At 38.4% G+C, this 19,683-nt stretch overlaps 1 protein-coding gene across 1 annotated transcript; it reads left to right on the forward strand.

The window, feature by feature from the left end:
* Nucleotides 1–236: 236 nt before the first annotated feature.
* Nucleotides 237–11,814, forward strand: LOC134652704 (putative inorganic phosphate cotransporter). The gene is made up of 11 exons (XM_063507868.1): nt 237–297; nt 941–1,176; nt 1,487–1,666; nt 2,237–2,375; nt 5,701–5,924; nt 6,405–6,554; nt 9,022–9,154; nt 9,468–9,586; nt 9,998–10,120; nt 11,285–11,414; nt 11,789–11,814. The coding sequence occupies exons 1-11, from the start codon at nt 243–245 to the stop codon at nt 11,812–11,814; spliced, it is 1,515 nt and encodes a 504-aa protein (XP_063363938.1). The 5' UTR covers nt 237–242.
* Nucleotides 11,815–19,683: the final 7,869 nt, after the last annotated feature.

Consider the following 19,683-nt stretch of genomic DNA (forward strand, 5'->3'; position numbering starts at 1 on the left):
CACAGGACATGGTATTTTAATTAATTATTAAATCTAGTTCATTATCTTAAATAACTTTTCCGCTCTAGAGTAAATAATTTACCTAACGCTCAGCTAGTGACAGGACACCGCCATTCATTTATACTAAATATGATTTATGTTATGTTTGTTTAAACGATATCATCTTTAAATGTAACTACGATAAAAGGTACAAACATCTCTCTTGAATAAAACCAATAAAATTTCCCGCATTGCCGAATAAAATGTCCAACAGTAAGGGTGTATACAAAAATGTGCCAAAATTGGAAAAACATGACGGTATTAATTGTTTTATTTATTTTTCTCAAAAATGGACGACAAAGTCGACGTTGCCGGTTAAAAAATACGTCGCGAAGTGCGTGGGTTATCGTCAGTCAAAAAATTAATAATTAAAAACTGGAATGTTGCATACAAATTCCATAATTTGTCGAGTTCCAAACTTTTTAAAAGTTGAAATGGCCATATCAAATGAAGGCATAGGTCCGTTAAACAGCCAAACAGATGATCAGTACCATCAGTACTTATTATTATAATGTTGGTACCGCGACTATTTAGGTGTCTCAAATAGGTTGACATATTTTCAGCAGAAAAATACACTTCATTTTGTTTTAAAGGCGGCAAAGCAAATATTTTCAATGGTTTTACTTTTTTCTGTGATAATTAGACCGTTGCTTCTGTAAAATATTTCTATTTCTTGCACAATTTTTGAGGAAAGCACTATGTATGACTCGGCTGGAAGGCTACTTGCTGGCTTCGGATTCAGTTAAACGGACTCCCAAGGTCGTCCGTTTAAAACGAATCCTCAGCCAGCAAGTAGCTACTTACGAGGCTCGACAATAATGTACTATATCATTATTGTTCAGTGTATTACCGTCTTTATCCCTTGTCAATACGGATACGGCACCTATCAATATTTTCCCAGAACCACCGGAATATGAAGCGCCGAGAGGCTTCGGGGCACGTCACATGCAAGTACTCATCCTCTTCATCAGCCTGTCCGTCGGTTTTACTATCAAGTCGCATCTCAGTGTTGCGATGGTCGCTATGACTTCTCATGACCATACCTGTACAAAAAATATAAGCAGTGGGAATGAGACCAACGGATTGAATGCAACGAGTGTTGAATGTGACAGGGAGAAAATTTGGAGTGTTTTTCAGGTAAATCTGCTGGTAATTTTTTAAAAGTTATTAACCTTTTTTTGCTTTTACGACACTGGGATATCTACTCGTATTTCGAGTATTGGTTAAAGATAATAGCTAGCTTTATTGCACATCGCCCTTAATGTAACACATAACTGGATAATGTACCTACCTCTTTGTCTTAATCTTACGTTTCCGTTATTTTATTCCACAAAATCATGATAAAAGATAAAAACTTTAACGGGTAAAATTAAACATAAATAAAATAGGTTGTAAATTATTATATAGGCTGTTTGTTTGGTTTAGGCTGAAACACTTTTTTTTTCAGACTTACGATTGGAATAAAAAGCAACAGGAAATGACACTATTCGCGTTCTTTGTCGGTTATACAACAATGATGCTGCCAATGGGAATCTTGGCCCAGAAGTTCGGCGGCAAGATTCCTATCATGATCGGCCTGGCTGTGAATGGTGTCACCTCTATAATCACACCTTGGATTGCCTATTTTGTAAGTACAGTTCTTATTAATCAATTAAAAAAACAACTTTAAAACTTTAACACGACACATACGATTAAATAAACAGCAAAATAGTTGGTCAAACCAATTTGTAGAATAGAATAGAGAATAGAGTGTTTATTCGTGACAAAAAAATAAATAAAAGAAAACCACAGGTAACATAATAACATAAAAAGTAAATAAGAACAAAAAAACTATACTCATTATTTTCTTTTGGGTGCTAGTACTTCTTAGTGTAAGACAAAGATAGTACGATTCTCTCTGTCTATGTTTGAAGTGAGACAGTCCTTTGACAAATAATTGTGTAACTGGCTTCGACCGTTTTATTTTATTTTCATCTGTGCCTAGCTGTGTGGCAACACACGAGACAACTGACCCTTTATTGGGTGTCGGCAACATATTTGCCACCATAAGTGTTTCCCTGCACGAGGATTTTTTTTTAGATATTCTACTTTTTGTTTTGATGTGACAGGAAATAGTTATCGACTAACAACTCCATTCCAAAAATAAAAAAATATACTTACTTACAACTAAGTACCTAGTTGTTTTACCTTTTTTCAGACAGGATGGATAGGGGTGTGTATATGCCGCCTTTTACAAGGTGCAACGCAAGCAGCCTTCTATCCCAGCATGCACGCGATGTTAGGCAAATGGGCTCCGCTCAGTGAAAGAGGAAGGCTCAGCACTTACGTATACACAGGTAAAAGCATTGTTTACTTTTCATTTTATTAAAAGTATAAAATCACTAAGGGCGAAATGTTCTGCAAGCAGGTACGTTGTTTACTTTAAATTTTAATAAAACTGTAAAATCACTAAGGGCGAAAGGTTCTTCAAGAAGTACCGTGTTGACAGCAATTTTATGGCCTCTGTAAATGAAGCAACACACTAAGCTATAATGAGACTCACGCCCTGATTCGAGTTTTAATTTAAGATACTACGTTAACAATTTATTTCGAATCAGGCCGTGTGACTGTGATAGGGACAGCTAAAGAAAACGATTAATTGCGATTCGTATTTTTGATTCCTTTACAACGTTCGATGTTCAACACTTATTAATATTGTAGACCATAATGTCTGAAAAGTAGGGTTCATAATTTTTTTTTCGTAGAGGACTTGCAAACACTTGACGCTACCAAATTTGGGTAAAAAGGATTCACTCGAAACTGAAGAGCGTTCAACAACTCTCTGAATTAAAACATTACCTATCGCCGCTATACTTACTCAACCTCGTATCTGCAACACTCATTTGATGACAAAAACATCCGTATTGAGAATGAAAGAAAAGCGACATTTCCATCAAATGATTGTTGCAGATATGAGGTTGAGTAAGTATAATAGCGACGCTATGTAATGAGAGTACGGTCCGAACAGCAACTGCAATGACAAGGCAATTTTCACTCTACGCATAAGTATCGCAGGGGTCAAAATTACTTTAATTTGAAAATATACATGAAACAGATCGGAATTACCGGCACAATATTCGGGGTTCTCTTAATAATCACGTAACTGGCGATTTTGAAGCATACTTCAAGAGGGAAATTTCGTTAAGTATTCGATAAATTGTATTGTATACAATTTATTTAATGGTCATAATAAGTAAGGAATTTATATTGTTAAATACGCTAATGGACTGAGATTTATGTCATTAATACTGTTCCATTGAGTAAGCGACGAGTATTGTTTTACCGTACCGTATCCAGCACTTGTTAGGTGACTATTATAAATAGAACCTCAGTTTTTAAAATTTTGCTAAAACCTTAATGGGCGCTGCTTAGGCCTGACAAAGAGTTCATGAGCATCAAAATAGGTACTAAGTATGAAAGAATAATTAACGATCTTTAATCTTCAAGGCAGCCTGAATGGTAAAAAAAGCGGTCAAGTGCGAGTCGGACTCGCCCATGAAGGGTTCCGTATTTAGGCGATTTATGACGTATAAAAAAAAAACTACTTACTAGATCTCGTTCAAACCAATTTTCGGTGGAAGTTTACATGGTAATCTACATCATATATTTTTTTTAGTTTTATCATTCTCTTATTTTAGAAGTTACAGGGGGGGGGGGGACACACATTTTACCACTTTGGAAGTGTCTCTCGCGCAAACTATTCAGTTTAGAAAAAAATGATATCCTCAATATCATTTTTGAAGACCTATCCATAGATACCCCACACGTATTCGTATGGGTTTGATGAAAAAAAAAATTGAGTGTCAGTTCGAAGTATGGGGAACCCCAAAAATTTATTGTTTTTTTTTTCTATTTTTGTGTGAAAATCTTAATGCGGTTCACAGAATACATCTACTTACCAAGTTTCAACAGTATAGTTCTTATAGTTTCGGAGAAAAGTGGCTGTGACATACGGACGGACAGACAGACGGACAGACGGACAGACGGACAGACAGACAGACAGACAGACAGACAGACATGACGAATCTATAAGGGTTCCGTTTTTTGCCATTTGGCTACGGAACCCTAAAAAGACTGTTTCGTTCAACCAAAAAAAGGCATCTGTTTAATTACGCTTTAGGGGTCGTCCAGAAATCATGTGATCATATTTGGTCTATTTTTGACTCCCCCTCCTCTTTGGTGATATTTGGTGATTTTAACGCAACCCCCTCACCCCTCCCCTGCCACAAGACCACGTGATAATTAGGATGCGGGTACTCTTAGACGCTAAGCAAGTCTAATGTCGTTTTTTTTATGTATTGCGTATATGTTCAAGATTCTATCTCCCAAAAACAGGCATCATAAAACTCTGCTTATCACTTTTATATATCTATATATATAAATGCAAGTGTCCTGACTGACTGACTGACTGACTGACTGATTCATCAACGCAGAGCCGAAACTACAAAAGCTAGAACGTTGAAATTTGCACACTAGGTTGCATTTATAAAGTGTACAAGAGATAAGAAGCGATTTTGAAAAATTCAACCCCTAAGGGGGTTAAAAAGGGGATGAAAGGTTGTATGGGGTACAAGTTTTATTTTAAGCTAGAAATTTGAAACTTTGTAAAAATGTATTATATTAAAAAACAAGAAAACTGATTTCAGCGTTTTTGAAAATTCATCCCCCAAGGTGGTGGAAAAAGGGGTTGAAAGTTTGTATGGAGATCAAATATTTTTGTGAGTGTGGGACTTGAAACTTTGTATATGGGGATATTATTATAAGACAAGAAAAGTAATTTCAGCGTTTTGTAAAATTCATCCCCTAACAGGTTTAAAAAGGGGTTGAAAGTTTGTACAGGGTACAAATTTTATTTTAAGCTAGGAACTTGAAACTTCATAAAAAGGTATTATTTTAAAACGAAAAAAAAAATTTCAGCGTTTTTGAAAATTTATATCTCAAGGTGGTGAAAAATGGGTTGAAAGTTTGTATGGAGTTCAAACATTTTTGTGAGAACGGGCTTGAATCTTTGTACAGAGGCATATTATTAGAATACAAGAAAAGTAATTTCAGCGTTTTTTTAAAATTCATCCCCTAAAATGGTTTAAAAGGGGTTGAAAGTTTATATAGGGTTCAAATTTTATTTACTTCAAACTTCGTAAATAGGTAGTTAGGTAAATAGAGGACATGAAAATCTTCTAAGGAGTTTGAGAGGGATTATGTCGAGAACAATTTTATTTAGTTAGGGGCTAAAAACTTCGTAGGTTGTGAAAGACAAGTCTCATGCGTTGTATAATATTAATAATTAACAAATGATTAACCGTCCTACTGCAATATTTTGCTGCATAATGTTCTAAGCTAATGTAGAATATATAACCACCAATATACAAATCCACGCGTACGAAGTCGCGGGCAACAGCTAGTATTATATAAATAAAATAGAGCGGATTTATATTTGATCTGATTACATTTTTGAGTAATATTGTTTTTGGCTTTCCCGCTTTGAAAAAAAAAACACGTGATATCTTCCTTGACTCCCCTCACCCATCGTGATAATTCGTGATATTTTCCTGACAAGCCCCCCTTTAAACGATCACATGATTCCTGGACGACCGCTTACATACCTATGTTACATTTTTCCAGGATCACAATTCGGGACTATAATTTCCTTCCAAGTATCCGGTTTCTTCTGTGGGAGCCCCATCTTTGGCTGGCCATCTTCGTTCTGGCTATGGGGAGGTTTGGCCTTAGTTTGTTTCTGCATGCTGGCACAGTTTGGCTCCGCTAGCCCTCACCAGCACAAAACTATCAGTACTGAAGAACTGGTTTGTATAACGGGTGAAAGTGCTGCTGATGCAGTCCCAAAGGTAAAAATATAATTTCAAACATTAAATGGCTGCTTGTCAACAGCACTATGCAAAATATTGCTATTATATTATTTAATCTTTCCCGAATATTCTCTTGTTACTCCGTCGCCTCTACTACGAGTAGATCGTTAGTCCAATGCACATTTTGCTATGATCGCCTTGCGTAAATATGTTGGCTCTTTTAACGAGCCTGCCATTATTAAGCTACTAAGTTCCAATTATTGCTGAGATTATTTAGTGGGTCAGGCGATGCGAATACTAAGAAATAAGGTTTAAAATTAGTTATTTCATGACATAAAATATCTTTGCTTTAATTAAAATAATGTGAAAACTTTATTTTAGTAGTAGTAGTAGTTTTTTAATAGTAATTTGTCATTTAATATTCTGTGTCAGAATAATCAGGCTCGAGAAAATTAAAGCCGTTTTGCGATATTTACGTAACAGGTAATAAAAATACACGGATAAAAATTTTTTCATCAGAAGCGGCCAACTCCCTGGAAGCATATCCTCACAAGCCCTGCGGTATGGGCGCTCATAACAGCACACGCAGGTTCATCGGTTGGCTACCTGTTCATCCTCACCCAATTACCTCTCTATATGAACAAAGTTCTCGGCGTTGACATCAAGAACGTAAGTACATATATTCTATTATAGTATATCGACTACCGTAGGCTCAAAGGGCGTAAGGGACAAAATGACGAAAATGAGTTATAAATGCAGTTATACTCAGTATTTTTTTCTCTATCGATTGGTATATTTAACGTCTCCATAACTTGAAAAAAATGTCCGTTAAAATCAAATCGTGAACACAATTTTCCAACGCATTTTGCCGTATCTGCCAATTCAAATAAATGTTGTGAGACATTTTGGCGTAACTCCCAACTTTTTGTACGATACGCCCTTTTGCATCGGAAATTTTATTAAATTTGTGCTAATTTATTGACAGTTACGCCTATTTGCAGTAGATTTTTGAGTGCTAAATGTACGTTACGCCCACAACTATTGGATTTTTATACGAGTGTTAGAGAATTCAATGTAAGAGATACGCCAACATACTATGTACAATTTCGAGTTTATTAAGTGGGATGACCTAGTACTTTCCTTGTCATTTTTTATTCAGTAGGTACTTGCAGTACCTGCGCATGTGCTCATTAATGCTTTATTTATAGGGTTACTGAAATTTGACAATTTAAACTGAACTAGTGGATACTTTTTTCATCAGTTTTATGAAAATAATAAAACACGACTATATTCAAATGATAATTATGGCGATTGATTAAGATTAGACTGATAACTTTTAGTTTTGTATGTGACTGGGCCATTTTCAATTTTGATTAGACGTAATATTAATACTTTTTTGTTTAAACCCTAATTTATAGGATTAACCTTATGAAAGTTACTGTCTATAAACGTTTACATAGAAGTACGTAGGCCTGGCCATTTGTCTATATTGCTACCTACTCTGATGTTATATCATAAATAATCACATATTCATTAAGTTTTACTAAACAGACATACGAGATGTCATAACTACTATTGTACCTAAATAGTATTATGGTATGTAAAAGTAAAATTTATGATCAAATTAAGATTACAATCAGAAATAACGCATACATACTTTCTATAGTAAAAGTAATTGTTATAAATTGTTTTGATATTAGATACAGATGGTACGACAGAAGTGGTTCTGTTGAAGTAATATAAACAAATAAAAAAGAAAACATTGGATTTGTGGCTAAAAAAACTACCTTTTCCACGTTAAGTATCCAAAATAACAAAAATGGCGAAAAAACTTAACATCTCTATAAGATTTTGAAAAAAAAAAATGTAAATTATAGTACTTAGAAGTACCTATATTGTTCCTTAAATGCAAGTTGCCATATTGCAACGAAATTGTTGGATTTACGCCAAATGGTACTGAAATAGTATTTTTTTTGTATATTACGCCCTTTTTCGAATAAGATAATCCATAAAAATAGAGGCGTAAGAGACGCCCTTCTTAAAAACAGTCGTGTTTTTTGGCGTAACGGACATGCTATTTTCGTAACTAAGCATTGTATTATAAGTTCAAGCAATCAGTTTAAAAGAGCTCAAAAAGTTAAGAATAAGCCACATACAGGCATCAGTTTATAAACAAAAAAGTATTGTTAGTAAACAAAAAAGTTATGATTTTTTTTCTAAAAAAAAAACAGTTTTTTTTGCTCTCCTGATAAATCGCGTTTTGTCCGTTAAGCCCTTTGAGCCTACGGTAGTCGATATGTTAACTTTTTAATAGGTTCAAGTCATATTCACCGACGTCTGGGATATTTCACTTTTAGTTAGAATATTGTGGTTTCTTTCTAATAAAGAAGAATTTTATTGTATACTCTATTTATTAAGTGAACATATACTTTTAATATGAGCCCTGCAATTATCATTGGCTTTATGTATATTTTATGATATAAACCGTGTAAGCGCGCTTTGTGAAATTATATTAAATTCTGCTCTCATAAGCCAATTGAAGCGATCTCAAGCGATTTTAATAATTAAATTCATGTATCACTAATTGGCTTATGAACGTAATATTGTAACTGATAATTCAAAATGAACTCTACAAATTGTATTAATATGTTGTGTGAAAAAGCTGATGATTATTTATGACTATGTATTTATTTAATAAACGCACTTAAACTAAAACCTTATAAATAAAAAAATTGACCTAGGTCGTGGTCGCTCGGTAGGGTACCTACCTACCCAGAAGGCTGGCCGCATTGCCCCGCTGGATGGCAATGCTGATCCGCTGGGCAAAATATTGGCCAGCCCTCTGGTCACCAGAAGCCTCTATAAGGCGCTTTGAGAGCTTCTTATAGAGGCTACGTGCGGTAGGTCCCCATGGTCCCAGGGTTTCCACCCCAAACGCCGCAAATATGTAGCTACTACTTAGTGTCGCACTTGCTCATTAAGAAATAATTAGAAAAAAAATACAAAAATAGTTCTAACCAAAATACTACTACAAGAAGATGATTTTTTTTTATTCTTTTGGTCGTTTATAATTTGATAACTTAAATATGTTATTATAAACTCAATCCTTTAACTAAATATTTTTAATTGGTTTCAGAATGGGTTGCTGTCATCTTTACCATACATTTCTATGTATATTATGGCAATAGCCTTTGGAAACCTCACAGATTTCTTAAAGAATCAAAACTATATGAGCCTTATCAATATTAGAAGATTTTCGAATACAGTTGGTAAGTAAAAGTGTTTTAGCCTAACAGACAAAAACTACTGATCCTGGGTTCAAATTCCTGATTATAATAAAACATCTGACAGTCATGTCAAAATATTTATTTTTACGATCCGGTTTTTCCATCTTTTACGTAGTAGGTATACTTGGTCAACCAGATCTTGACAGTAGAAAAAGGCGGCAAATTTGAAAAATGTAGGCGCGAAGGGATATCGTCCCATAGAAAATGTGAATTTCGCGCCTTTTTTTACTGACAAGATTTGGTTGACTAGCTATAAGTACATTATCTTCAGGTTACCTGGTTGTTTTATTTCCAGGTATGGTCTTGTCTTCCATATTTTTATTATGGACGTGCTATGTAAATACGACTTGGATGGCCGTCACCTTATTGGTCTTCAGCCTGGGGCTGCATTCTGGAGTTCATACCGGGTTTCATGTAAGTACAGAAATATTTTGTCTAAGTATGTCTATGATTTTCTGTCAGGCGTTGTCCAGATATATATTTTACCACGGCACACAATTAGTCTGGAGTTAGTTAAATTAGTAGAATAATAATAATACGAAATGGATTTAAGAATTGGCGAATTAGGTAGATTTTTTTCTAGCAATGAATAACCTTGAATGCTTCCCCTATTATTATTATTTGTTATTGCTATAAGCTAAGTGAATCTTATGCCAAGTTTAATGCTTTTTTCCGGTTGGGACTGTATTTTGAGCTTACGAGTCGGACAAATTGAAAAATCACTTTTAAATAGGTAACGTACTACATGTAACTCTGTCAATAAACAAAATAGAATTGGCCATGCCATTCCTAGAATTTTTCAAATTCGTTATTTATTGCTTTCAGATTAACCAGATAGATTTAGCGCCCAACTTTGCAGGTCCCATGATGGGGCTGGGCAACATGATCGCCAATTTGTCATGCCTATCTATCCCATTCCTAGTCTCCAGCGTCGTGGGAGATGACGTGGTAAAACTTGTCTTACTCAAATCAATATAACTGTATCCTCCTAAGGCCCAGCCATACAAACAAAACATCCAAAATTTGCCACTGAAATTTAAACCTAAATTGTAGGAAATAGAGTTGATTTTGCGTTGATTGAAAATTGAACGAAACAAAGCAAAAGCGACTCTGTTCCAATTGAACATGGTGTAAATGACTACGAACTGAATAGGTACTATAGTTAGGACTTTGGGCCTTAGGAGGGTATAATTTTTTTTCTAAATGATATTCCACTAGAGAGAGTGGGAAGCTTCAAATATTTGGGTCATATTGTTGCGTCTGACTTAAAGGACAATCTGGATGTAGAACGAGAACGGAGGGCTCTGTCGGTTAGGGCAAATATGATTTCCCGTAGGTTTGCGCGATGTACGAGGGAGGTAAAACTTACCTTATTTAAAACGTATTGTACCTCCCTGTATACGTGCAGCCTATGGAGGTTCTATACGCAGCGGTCCTACGGGGCCCTCCGGATCCAATACAATAACGCGTTCCGGGTATTGATGGGGCTGCCTCGTTTCTGCAGCGCATCAGGGATGTTCGCAGAAGCGCGCGTGGACTGCTTTTATGCGACTATGCGCAAACGATGCACATCCCTGGTGCGCCGGGTGCGGGCCAGCCCCAACCCTATCCTGTGTGTGATAGCGGACAGACTTGACTGCCCGTATATGAGACACTGCTGCGAAATGCATGTTTCCAGCAGTGTATATATAATGTAAATATTTTAATAGTTAATTAGGTACTAACATTAGGAACGTAAGTCTACTAACAAATCTGTATGAGTCCATAGTTGCTCGAAATAAAAAAAAAAAAAATAAAAATATTTTTCATTTCATTTCATAATTTACTACTACTTGTTGCTACATCTTGATTAAATACCTCAAGTTTGATCTATTTGGTCTAGTTGGTGGTCTAGTTAGTTGGTGGTGGTGGTGGTAAATCAGCGTCACGGCATGCCGTGGCATTATGTTGAGTGGGGGTCCTGTTTAGCATCTAGATTCTGTTCTGTGTTATTTTAAAGTATTGTCCAATGTTTCTAGATGTTAAATAAATGCATTTTCTTTCTTTCTTTCTTCTTAGTTTACAGATGGTTTTGTGTGCAATTTATTTACATGTACATTTTTTTTATTTCAGACAAATCAACATAAGTGGCAGACCACATTCATCGTTATGGTGGTGCTGCAGATCGTAACAAATACGATCTTCGTCATCTTTGTGAAGGTCGATCTTCAGCGGTGGAATTTTTACGGCGACGATGATGATGGTATGAAAATAACACAATTCTACTTTACCTTCAGCGAGAACATATATTTTTTAAACAAAGTTAAGCGTGTTCTTGACAGGTGCACTCCGAAATGATTAAGGCAAATTAGAATTACATTCGAAAAATGTTGACATTTAAAAATAAAGCTGGCGAGACGGTAAAGAAAGGAATAACAAAAATAAATATGTCAATGCGATAAATATGTATTTATTACACCGACAAGTCACTGAGTGATCTCGAACACAGTCATATAAAATGAGATTTTTATTTAAAATGTACATGCAGTTTACACGATTTCGCTTCCACATTATACTTTATGTTTAATAATACCTATTATTATATTTTACTTACGAGAACATTCTTGTCTTTTTCAGAAAGCACCGATTCAAAAGAGACGTGAGCTTATTAAGGACGACACAGTCATCAATTAAGGCTTAGGGTAAGGCCTGAGTGGACGCTCGAAGCGGAGCGTTCGGCGGGGCGTGCAGCGTTGCGTCGAGCTCCCAAGTGATTTGAGCAGCGTGCACTAAGGCCGCTCCTATACGTTTGCATTTGTTTAACATGCACGCCGCACGCCCCGCGCCGCTGCATGCCCAACTAGAGCGGCCACTCAGGCCTTACATTTAGGGTAGGACGTAATTATTGAAGACAGAACTGAAGCTATTCTTCCGAAGTATTTCATTTCATACTTTAGTTATGGTAAAAATCCATCAATTTTACGTCACGTGAATACGTGGATGATGTCTTTTTCTTATTTTGTATTATAAAAATGTGCGTTTCGAAGACTTAGTATATAGATAAGACATCATAATTATTACTTACAATTCGAATTAAGTGGTTAATTTATGGTCGAAAATGCTTAATACTTTGTAGAAGCGGTACGACAAATACGAGTAGGTATAGCAGTACGATAAGCAAGAACTAGTTTAACTGAAAATGTTTCAAAAGCTGTAGTATGAAGTGTATTTTTTTAAGTACCTAAGTAAGCTAGCGAAACTCGACTTACATGGACAACTCGCCTCTGGAGTTTTTTTAGAGCTACTTTCAGACCTTTGGTAGTTTAGTAATATGAATATACCAACAACTTTTATCGGCATCTGGCTTTGCTAGTTTGTATTTAGTTAGCGCTACTTGCACCATTCTACTAACCCGGGGTTAACCGATTTAACCCTGAGTTGCCATGGTTACCAGTACAATTTGACAATGAGTTAATGTCTTAACCGCTTAACCTCGGGTTAGTGGGATGGTGCAAGTGGCCATTAATCTGACAGCTCCCACGGCTCATATATGAGCCAGAACGCTTATGGTGACGTCATATCGTGGGATTTGACAGGTTAATGTAGTAAATTATATTTGATTTCTAACCTAGTCTTTATTAATTAGTTAAGTGCTAAAACTCACGCATTTTTTTGATGATGACAATGATAAAATAAAACATTTATTTTATGGTAGGTACGAGGGGCGTTCAATATATAATGAGAATGAGATGTAAACTCTTTAAATATTAGGAAAGTAAATACTGGCCGGTAAAGCTAATCTACCTAGCTGATCGCCATGAAAAAAAAAACTAACTGTTTTTTGTTTAAAAAAAAATACGGCGATTTCTTTGCGATGCTATTGAGTACGTTAGCGAAAATGGAGAAAATTGAACTGCGCGCCGTTATCAAATACTTGTGTTTGAAAAATTTTTCTACGGACCAAGTCGATTTAGATTTACGGGACACTTTAAGGTCTAATGCTCCTCCGTATTCGACAGTCGCACGTTGGTGCGCCGAATTTAGACGTGCAAGAACATCGACCATGGATGACCCCCGCTCCGGACGCCCTACTACAGCAGTAACTGAAGAAATTGTGAAAAAAGTCGAAAACTTAGTTTTGGCGGATCGTTGTGTCACGGTTCGTTTTATTGCTGAAAATGTAAAGATTTCAACGGGGAGCGTGCATAATATTTTACATGAACGCTTGGGTATGAAAAAGGTATCAGCGCGTTGGGTACCCAGAATGCTTACTGACACGCAAAAACAAACTAGAGTCGAGATTTGTCAAGAAGGTTTGGACCTGATACAGCAAGACAGGGAACTTTTTTTGGCGCGATTTATAACAATGGACGAAACATGGCTCCATCATTACGACCCTGAAACGAAACCGCAGTCTATGACATGGAAAAGGCCATCATCTCCAACTCCGAAGAAATTCAAGGTGGGCCCATCTGCCGGTAAGGTCATGGGCTCTGTTTTTTGGGATGGTAAAGGGGTCGTAATGATTGAGTATCTCGAGCATGGAGCCACTATTACGGGCACTTTATATGCCAAACAAATAGCAACATTGCGCAATGAGATCCGTGAAAAACGGCGAGGTAAACTCTCTAAAATTGTGTTGTTCCATTAGGACAATGCACCGGCACACAAGTCCGCCGTTGCAATGGCTGCAATACGTGATGCTGGGTTCGATATCCTTAAGCATCCTCCGTATTCACCAGACCTCGCCCCTAGTGATTTCTACCTATTTCCGAGATTGAAGGAATACCTGAGAGGCAAGAAATTTGAAGACGACGACGCGGTAGTCGCTCCAGTACAGGATTTTTTAAGTACTCAAGATGAAACCTTTTTTAGAAATGGAATTTTAAGTTTAGAAAAAAGATATACTAAGTGTATTTTGCTAAAAGGTGACTATGTCGAAAAATAAAATAATATTTAATAAAAGTTGTATATAACATACTCATTCTCACTTTTTATTGAACGCCCCTCGTAACACATAGAGAAAAACATATTCTTAAGATTATAATACACATGGGGATGTTTTTCTGCTCTGTATGAGATATACGTAACCTAGTAACAGGTAGGTAGGTAGGTACCTGAGTTTTCTTTCGCTTATTTAGGCTTTTTGTCTTGTTATTATTTATGTCATTCTTGTTTTTATAAGTAGATAGTTTTGTCTAGGGACATTATTTGTAATAACTGTCACATGGTTTTGGCAAGACTGTTGTTGTTGTATACCTACATTAACTGTACCTAGATATAATTATATAAATACATGTTTTTTTTATAAGTATGGTAGTATATGAACTTTAAGCTTAGAATAAATTTAAAAGTGGAAAAAATACTGTCTTGGGTGAGACTTGAACTCACGGCCTCTGGATCTGGTTCAAGTCTCAACCAAGACAGTGATTTTTCCACTTTTAAATTTATTCTAAACTTAATAGCATCGATCGCAAAATTCGTAGACGTTTCTGCTTGTTAAAAATAAAAAAATATATGAACGTTGTTTATTAAAATTGATAAACTGCGTATAGTTCTTTTAATTAAAATATACATATAAGGAGAACCTTTAATTTTAATACCAGGTGATATTCCTCAGGCTGCTCACGCAAGGCTGTCGATCCACAATAATATAAGTCCATAATAATACCTAGGTTTCTAATAGTAGAACTAACACAAGTTACCTGCTTCCCTGCCATAAAATAGTTTAAATTGATTACATTTTGCTTACGATAAAAAAATATCACATATAATTTGCTGATTGGTCTGTAATTAGTAACTAATTGAGTATCACCACTCTTGTGAATCGGGGTTATTATAGCTGTAGCGGCGATATATATTGAGAGGTCAAACTTACATAAATCCAGAAGCGCCTTGGCGGACCGCGTGGTGGTCTATGTATGGTGATTTGGAAATCCTCTGCTTTTATCGACAGCTGCATATATCCATGAGGGGCACTGGGTCACTGAGTAGTTTCTGGTTGATTTTCACTTAAATTGCAGCGACAGAACTCGAGATATGAATTATTTTAACCGGAGCGCGGAGCGATCGCAGCCATTTCGATTCAACGGCAGGAGAAGTTTTTTTTATCTTCGCTAGGTGGCGCGGTCATAGGTCGCGCCGGAAGTAAGGGCTTTGAGATAAATGTAGTTGCCAACTCAAAAACATCTCGCTAACATACATGAAAATATATTCTATCCTAATTGTGTTGCTTTGTATGTAAGAAAAAATACCTATCTAAATATGCATAGAAATTAATTAATACTAATCTGTTCCTCGACGGAACATGCCGCTCACCTTAAAAGCACGTAGTGACTTTTAAAAGTAACGTTACGAAAGTTTAGAAAGATAAGAAACCTATACCTAACTTAAATGCTAACATTAAGAGTCGTAACGATAGTAGGAATTATTCTAAAGGTAAAGGACAGACCTTAACTACGGGTCGTTTGAACAACGTGTTCCCACTTTTTAAAGTTACGACGCGAATAACTTGATCAGTGCCCGGATGGACAGCATGAACGCGTGCGAGTTTCCACTGTAACGGCGGCAAGTGGTCATCGCAAACTACAACAACAGTGCCTTCACGGATGGCGGGACCGCGATCTTGAAGCCACTTTGTACTCTGTTGCAGTTGATGGAGATATTCGCGACTCCATCGACGCCAGAAATGCTGGACAGCTTGCTGTACCCAGCGCCAACGCGTAAGACGACTAGGGTTTTCGTCAATCAAGGAAACGTCCGGTAGGGCCGTTAAGGGCTCTCCGATTAAGAAATGAGCCGGCGTAAGGGGCAACAGATCAGAAGAGTCCGAACTTAGCACGCACAGCGGCCGACTGTTCAGTACCGCTTCAATTTGACAGGTCAGCGTGTGCATAGAATCATATGTTTGCGTTTGTGTACCAATTACGCGGTATAAATGGGTTTTGAAACTCTTAACAGCCGCTTCGAATAGTCCACCGAAATGGCTAGCATACGGTGGCTGAAAATGCCAAGTTAATCCTTGTTCTAAGGTTTGTTGGTTGAGAGCGCTCATGACCGAATCGTTACGTAAGAACGCGTATAATTCTTTAAGGTAATTATTACAACCAACAAAGTTACGTCCGCAATCGGTATATATGTCTGTACAATATCCTCGGCGGGACGTGAAACGACGCAACGCGGCTAAAAAACCTTCCGTAGAAAGTTCGGAAACTAACTCAAGATGTACAGCTTTAACACTCATACATACGAAAACCGCAACATAACATTTTATTATTTTTGCATTACGAACTTTATTAGCGCGAACGTAGAATGGCCCACAAAAATCGCACGAGGTTTTACTAAATACGCGCGCGGGGCGCAAGCGAACCGAGGGAAGCATGCCCATGCGAGGTTGCACGCGAGTAGGTCGTGCGCGGAAACATGGAATACACCGATGCACGCGCAGACGCACAATATCGCGACCCGAAATGATCCAATATCGCTGTAAGAGCGAGTTTTGCACGCACTGCGGACCGGCATGCAATTCGTGTATATGAACATCGTCAATGATAAGATTTGTAAGAGGATGTCGTTTAGGTAAAATTAATTGATGTTTTGACTCATAAGGTAAAAACGATTTATGAATGCGTCCGCCGACGCGTAATAATCCCTCACTATCTATAATAGGCGCGAGACGCCGCAAACGTAAGGAAGGGGATTTACTTGACGAAATATTTTTAAAGTCGTCGTCGAACACTTGTTGTTGCGTAATCAATATGAGTCGCTTTAATGCAAAGTGGTACTCTGGTACGGTGATGTACTCCGGGAGCGTTTGTTTATGTTTTCTACATTTATTATAGAAACGAAATATCAATGCCGTGACGCGAACTAATTTACCTAGCGACGAAAATCGCGTAATAAGAGTATCATCGTCCGGGGAAGTAGGTAGTGTGGACACACATGCACAATTAACATTTGTCGATTCATTTTTATTGCGTTTTTCCTCAGTTGTGTTTACTACCGGTTTTTGTATAGGCCAGGAGTCGTGACTTTGTTGGAGCCATGTAGGACCATGGAGCCACAAGTCATTTTGTACGAGCGCGGCGGGCAGCAGACCGCGCGACGCCGGGTCAGCGCTGTTGTCAGCTGACGGGACGTGACGCCAGCAGCTCGCCGGGACACGGGACAAAATCTCACTGGTGCGGTTAGAGACAAACGTTTTCCATTCGTGCGGGGGTGACTTAAGCCACGCGAGCGCGACGGAACTATCTGACCACGCGTACACTTGATCGGGGCGAATGCGATCACCGTAAATAGGCATTACTCGTTCTATCAATTTTGAGAGGATCACGCATCCCATTAATTCCATTTTCGGGATAGTAAGGCAAATCCGAAGAGGTGCTACGCGGGTTCGAGCTATGACTAAATAAGTTTGAACCTTACCGGTATTGTCCGTAAGACGTATATAAACACATGCGGCATATGCAATTTGGCTTGCGTCTGCAAATCCGTGAATTTCGATTGAATCGAAGTCGTCAATATTAAAAATATGACGAGGAAATGAAATTTGAGATAAGAGCGGGAGCTCGCCAACAAAACTCGTCCATGAGTTAACTATATCGATAGGGGCTTCGGCGTCCCAGGGAACCTTTGCTAACCATAGCAATTGAATTAGATGTTTGGCAAACAATGTTACCGGAGATAATAACCCGAGTGGGTCGTAAATTTTTGCAATTTCCGAGAGAATTGCCCGCTTCGTACAGGCCTTAGAAGTACTTTGTACTTTGAAACTAAATGAGTCTGATCCCGGATTCCATTGAAGTCCAAGGACTTTGACCCCTTTGTCATTTTCCATTTCGGCAAAATGAACATTATCGCGCCGCTCACCATGAGAATCTGGGGATCGCGTACCAGCGAGAATAGCGGGCGAGTTACTTTGCCATTTACGTAATTCGAACCCGGCCGTGGCACAAATACCTATCAGCTCCTGCTGCAGAGCGAGGGCCTCGGCTATGGTATCTGCACCGGTCACCACATCGTCGACAAAGACGTCATTTAGTAAGACTGGTGAGGCGAGTGGGAAACGCTCAGCTTCATCATGAGCTAGCTGTTTGATTGTGCGTAATGCGAGATAGGGGGAACTACTTACACCGAATGTAACGGTACGAAGCCTATAGTCGCGCAGAGGCTCCTCGGGCGATTGACGCCAAAGGATGCGCTGAAAGTCCCTATCACTTTCACGCACAAGAATATTGCGATACATCTGTTTGATGTCGGAACAAAATGCAATGTTATGCACTCTGAACTTTAGAAGAACGTCAACGATGTCTAAGTGTAACTTAGGACCCGTCAACAAGGTGTCGTTCAAGGAGTGTCCACTTGTCGTGCGACACCCAGCATCATATACTACGCGTGTGCGTGTAGTTTCGGAAATTTTTGACACAGAATGGTGGGGTAGGTAATAACTCGCGCCAGTGGGGGGGTTATCGTCCGCGAGCTCCATGTGGTTGAGATCCACGTACTCCTGGAGGCACGCGTGATAATCCGCCTTCAACTGGGGGTTACGTTCTAGACGGTATTCCAATTTATGGACTCGTGCTAGAGCAATTTGCCGAGACTCGCCGAGCGGCGGTGCGTCGGGCTTGAATGGCAGAGCGACTACGTATCGCCCTGTGTCGTCACGCTTATGCGTCTTTTGAAAAAAGGATTCGCATAGCTTTTCTTCGGGAGTGTAACTCCGCAACTCTGGTACTGACTCCAGCTCCCAAAACTTCTGAAGATTGTCGTTGTCGAACGACGTAAAACAAGTATGGCGTGGAGTCGAAACATTGGAAGTAAAGTTCACTTTACCTCCTAGCAAATAACCAAACACACTATTAATTGCGGTGGGCGTTCCAGGTTTACCCCTGACAATGCCATCGCGAACAATATCCATGAAGATATCCTCGCCTAGTATCATATCAACCGGCTGAGGTTTATGAAATTCAGGGTCGGCCAAAGCGAGGCCCTGCAAATGAGGCCAATCAGCGAGAGGTGCTAGTGGTACACTAGGCATTTGGCGGGTTAACTTCGCCAGAATAGAAGCCTCTAACGGAATAATCGGACTTTGTTTGCCCTTAGGCGAAATTGAGCACACGAAGGTACCCCTAGGTTCCAGCGGCAAGTCGCCGACACCGACCAAAGGCTCGCTATCGTGATGTCGCGGTAAATTAAGTCGTTGCATACACGATTCTGTAATTAGAGCTGCTTGTGAACCCCCATCTATCATACAGCGAATAGTAGCAATTTTATTGCCTTCGTAATAAAGGTCAACCAACGCTGTTGACAATAGAACCGTGCTAGGCCGTTTACCTACATTACCTAAACTCTGTTCGTTTACGCCGTGAACTGCAGACGGGCTGCTAGGGCCGGGCTGCTCCGTAAGAGCGAGCGAGACGGCAACTGATTCCGCAGCTTCATTGATAGCCGGTCGCGGAATGTTTGATTCTAAATGAATTAACGTATGGTGTCTTTTATTGCACTTACGACACTTAAAACTTGATTTACAATTC

This window comes from Cydia amplana, chromosome 12 (genome assembly GCF_948474715.1).
Source record: "Cydia amplana chromosome 12, ilCydAmpl1.1, whole genome shotgun sequence".
Taxonomy (NCBI): domain Eukaryota; kingdom Metazoa; phylum Arthropoda; class Insecta; order Lepidoptera; family Tortricidae; genus Cydia; species Cydia amplana.